The sequence below is a fragment of the Mandrillus leucophaeus genome, unplaced genomic scaffold (assembly GCF_000951045.1).
Source record: "Mandrillus leucophaeus isolate KB7577 unplaced genomic scaffold, Mleu.le_1.0 Scaffold205, whole genome shotgun sequence".
In the NCBI taxonomy this organism is placed as follows: Eukaryota; Metazoa; Chordata; class Mammalia; order Primates; family Cercopithecidae; genus Mandrillus; species Mandrillus leucophaeus.
Genome location: NW_012102088.1, coordinates 438,110 through 443,144, shown reverse-complemented (window position 1 = coordinate 443,144; position 5,035 = coordinate 438,110). Strand labels below are relative to the sequence as shown.

The following is a 5,035-nucleotide window of genomic DNA, read 5'->3' as shown; positions in this document are numbered from 1 at the left end:
AGCCAGGATGGTCTCAATCTCCTGACCTCGTGATCCACCCGTCTCGGCCTCCCAAAGTGCTGGGATTACAGGCTTGAGCCACCGCGCCCGGCCTGTGCACTTTCCATGGAAGGAGAAAAGAGAAGATGTGTGATCATATACTGATGCACGGGCTGCAGCCAACGGTTTGGCTGGATGGTCAGGGGCTTGGAAGAAGCATGATTGGTAAGTTGGTGACAAAGAAATCTGGGGAAGAGGGATGTGGATGGACCTGAGTAGTCAAAAACTGTGAAGATATTTGTATCCCATGTGAGTGCTCACCAACGGATGACCTCAGCAGTGGAGGGTTTTAAAAATCAATTGTATAGGATGACCCATTCTGTGGACACCACTCAGCCTCTTGCCCCAGCCACCCTGGTCATGCCACTTTGGGTATGCCACAATGGGCCCATGAACAAAACGGTCATAGTGGCAGGGATGGGGGTTACACATGGGCTCAGCAACGTGGACTTCCACTCACCAAGCCTGACCTGGCTACTGCCACTGCTGAGGGCCCAATTTGCCAGCAGCACAGACCAACACTGAGCCCTCAATATGGCACCATCCCTCAGGGTGATCAGCCAGCTATCTGGTGGCAGGTTGATTATACTGGACCTCTTCCATCATGGAAAGGGCAGAGGTTTGTCCTCACTGGAACAGACACTCTGGATATAGGTTTGCCTATCCTGCATGCAATGCTTCTGCCAAAACTACCATTCATGGACTCATGGAATGCCTTATCCACCGTAATGGTATTCCAAACAGCATTGCCTCTGACCAAGGCACTCACTTTACGGCTAAAGAAGTGTGGCAATGGGCTCATGCTCACAAAATTCACTGGTCTTACCATGTTCCCCATAGTACTGAAGCAATTGGATTGACAGAAGGGTGGAATGACCTTTTGAAGTCATAAAAGGTCACAATTACGAAGTCACAATTACGCCAACTAGTGACAATACTTTGCAGTAGGCCATGTATGCTCTGCATCAGCATCCAATATATGGTACTGTTTCTCCCACAGCCAGGATTCATGGGTCCAGGAATCAAGGGGTGGAAGTGCAAATGGCACCACTCACCATCACCCCTAGTGATCAACTAGCAAAATTTTGCTTCCTATTCCCGCGACATTACATTCTGCTGGCCTAGAAGTCTTAGTTCCAGAGGGAGGAATGCTGCCACCAGGAGACACGACGATTCCATTAAACTGGAAGTTAAGATTGCCACCTGGACACTTTGGGCTCCTCCTATCTTTAAGTCAATAGGCTAAGAAGGGAGGTACGGTGTTGGCTGGGATGACTGACCCAGACTATCACGATGAAATCAGTCTACTCCACAATGGAGGTAAGGAAGAGTATGCATGGAATACAGGAGATCCATTAGGGCATCTCTTAGTATTACCATGCCCTGTGATTAAGGTCAATGGGAAGCTACAACAGCCCAATCCAGGCAGGACTACAAATAGCCCAGACCCTTCAGGAATGGAGGTTTGGGTCACTCCATCAGGAAAAAACCATGACCTGCTGAGGTGCTTGCTGAAGGCAAAGTGAATACAGAATGTGTAGGAGAAGAAGGCAGCCATCAATACCAACTACGACCAAGTGACCAGTTGCAGAAATGAGGACTATAATTGTCGTATTTCCTCCTTCTTTTATTAAAAACATGTTTGTGATGTATACACTTGTACTAATAAAACATCTGCATTTTATTTCCTTTATCATATGACATATAAGATTTATTGACTTCATATCAGCATTTAAGTATTGTTACCTTTATGTAATAGCACTTGGGTTGGGGATTAGTGTGTTTCGGTTGCATGAAGGATAGTTGTATTATGTTAGGCATAATTATTTTTGTCTTTATTTGAAGATTATGGATGATCTCAGGAGATATGTATGGGTTCAAGTTGACAAGGGATGGACTTGTGATGGTTAACACTGTGTCAACTTGATTGGATTGAAGGATGCAACATATTGATCCTGGGTGTGTCTGAGGGTGTTGCCAAAAGAGATGAACATTTGAGTCACTGGGCTGGGAAAGGCAGACCCACCCTTCATCTGGGTGGGCACCACCTAATCAGCTGCCAGTGAGGCCAGGATATGAAGCAGGCAGAAATCCGTGAAAAGACTGGACTGGCCTAGCCTACCAGCCTACATCTTTCTCCCATGCTGGATGCTTCCCGCCCTCGAACGTCAGACAAGTTCTTCAGCTTTGGGACTTGGACTGGCTTCCTTGCTCTTCAGCTTGCAGATGGCCTACTGTGGGACCTTGTGATCGTGAGTTAATACTACTTAATAAACCGTCCTTTTTATATATATCTATTCTATTAGTTCTGTCCCTCTAGAGAACCCTAATACAGGCGGCCATTCTTGTCTTGAACTCGCTAAGGCAGAAAACGCCATAGAGAATAGACATGACATGAGCAGACCCAGAGAGAGAAGCCAGGACACCATCGTGGTGGTTCTCAGTTCCTACACCAGCCCCTCATGAGGCACAGCCGGAAATCCTACCTCTGAGTTTGCAAAACACCCCATTTTCTTTTACCGCCTTCTCCTTTGGCTGGGAGCCAGAGTACTCTGTCTTTAGCCCAAAGAGATACAGGGAGACCAGATAGGAAGAGGTGAGTGTAGAAAATGACTAAAGCTGTAAGAAAGAGGCAAGGAAGGTTCTAGAGGCCTTCTTGTACAGCCAGGCCTGGAGTCAGAAGGTGGAATGAAGAAGTGGCAGGTCACCTGCATGGTGAAGCGGGGAAGGAAAGCCTTACCCAGAGACACCAGGAGCCCACAGTTTTCCAGCATCACCTCCTGGTACAGGGTGCGCTGAGCTAGGTCCAGCTGCCCCCACTCCTCCTGGGTGAAAGTCACAGCCACATCATCAAAGGTCACAGACACCTGGAAAGTCAAACAGAATTAGCAGTATTGGCCTTTCAGCTGCTGAATGTGATCACAGATTGTGCTCCACTGGAAAAGTTGTACAGTGATGGAGGCCTGAATCACAGAGCACCTCCTGAGGGCCTAGAAAAGTTGTACAGTGATGGAGGCCTGAATCACAGAGCACCCTAGAAAAGTTGTACAGTGATGGAGGCCTGAATCACAGAGCACCTCCTGAGGGCCTAGAAAAGTTGTACAGTGATGGAGGCCTGAATCACAGAGCACCTTCTGAGGGCCTAGCTCTGTGCTGGGCTCGAGAGGAAAGGGAGATGCTTTGAACATAATAAGGAGAGAAGCCTCCTATTTAAGAGCCATTAGAGAATGACACAGGACAACGGAAACAACTTGTGGACTGTGAAATACAGAAACTAAGGGCTCTAAAATGACAAGGAAATAGGGAAATGGTAATAATAGCAACAAAGGTTACAACAGCAGGACCTGAGTCTCACTGGTCCAGCTAGGTGCATGTCCCATGTTGAAGGCTTCACATTCTGTGTTACAGTGACTAGAAGTCCCTAGCTCCAAACACTTGAAACCGACACTTGACAGCTGTTACTGCAAAGACATAATTTCATTTCTCTAAGCCTTGATTTCTAGATCAATACAATAATACTTCCTTCCCAACCAGTAACAGTTGTTAATTTAAAGAGAAAGTATTCAATGCTCAGTGTGCTCTGGGATTTTATTAATCCTTCCACAGCCCCTGCAATCAACACCATCATCACCTTCACAGTCACTCCATGCTAAGGAAGTTCCATCAATTCACCTGGTCACATATCTCACTACCACAGATAGGATCTAAACATGGGGTGACTATGACTCACAGTCTAAGAGTGTAACTCCAACACTCTCCCAACATCAAAGCAAATCTAATGTGATGAAGTTATAAGCATTTCCACTCATTTCTGACATTAAGTCCATTTCAATTAGCCCTGAAAACGTATCTGTGGGCCGGGCATGGTGGCTCATGCCTGTAATCCCAGCACTTTGGAAGGTCGAGGTGGACGGATCACTTGAGGCCAGTTGAACACCAGCCTGGCCGATATGGTGAAACCCCGTCTCTACTAAAAATACAAAAATCAGCCAGGTGTCGTGCTGCATGCCTGCAACTACTTGGGAGACTGGGGCAGGAAAATTGCTTGAACCCGGGAGGCGGAGACCGCAGGGAGCTGAGATTGCGCCACTGCACTCCAGCCTGGGCGACAAAGCGAGACCCTGTCTCAAAACAAAACAAAAAAAGTATCTGTGAACACGGGCACAAAAAGCTCAGCATTCCTCACTGACCCCACAGAGCGGCACTGGAGGGGCTGCATCTACCCGGGGAATGACAGGCCCCAGAACAGCTTCCCATGCCTTCTGAGATCTCCCTGGGTCTCCCAGACCCCCCAAGGAAATTCCACAATGAACCAACCACCAGCCTCTTTCCTTGCTGGGTTCCGACAGAACTTGTCTCGGACGCCAGGATACTTTGGAGCCACGGAACACGAGCGGCCAAGGATAATGCAGGCTGTAGCGATGAGAGTAACGGCATCTGACTGGCCACAATGTCTGTACTAGCTGTGGATGGGTAGAAAGCCCAGGAAAAGACCACACGCTCTTACCGTCCATGTCTCAGCGGCCGCAGGAAACCATGGCAACCTCACACACCCTCCTGAGCCTCCTTAAACATACACCTTGTCTCTGTCCACGCATTTGTCGGCCTGCTACTGCCCTGCCCTGCCCTCCCCTTCCCCTCTCAGGCCCCCAATTCCATGCTGGAATGAGACCTGGTCCACCAGAGAGGATGCTTGCAGGCCAAGGATGATGGGAGTCCCCAGAGCAAGCATCATTCACTCAACCACCTACGGAGCTCTTTCCAGGAGGCCCAACACCCTTTACGGCCAGGTATAAACTAAGTGGCAAACAGCTCCACACACCAAAGCGAACGACGACTGCGAAGACAAATATAGGGGATACCTGGGCTCCCACCCATTTCGGGAACCGCCTGGCGGCAACTGCGAAGCCACCGTCCACTCACCTGGGCCCGGTCCGTCAGCACCGCTGCCGCCATCACGTCACCCCCCGGGCCGCAGAGCTGGGACAAAGGACCC

At 49.0% G+C, this 5,035-nt stretch overlaps 1 protein-coding gene across 1 annotated transcript in view; it reads right to left on the bottom strand.

The window, feature by feature from the left end:
* Window positions 1-5,029, bottom strand: part of ZNF264 (zinc finger protein 264) — a 21,598-nt gene extending 16,569 nt beyond the window's left edge. Inside the window, exons 1-2 of the mRNA XM_011979643.1 lie at window positions 4,963-5,029; window positions 2,780-2,906 (exon numbers count right to left, since the gene is read on the bottom strand). Coding sequence (XP_011835033.1) covers window positions 2,780-2,906; window positions 4,963-4,995 — 160 coding nt within the window. The 5' untranslated portion in view covers window positions 4,996-5,029. The remainder of the gene's footprint in view (window positions 1-2,779; window positions 2,907-4,962) is intronic.
* Between the last annotated feature and the right edge of the window lie 6 nt (window positions 5,030-5,035).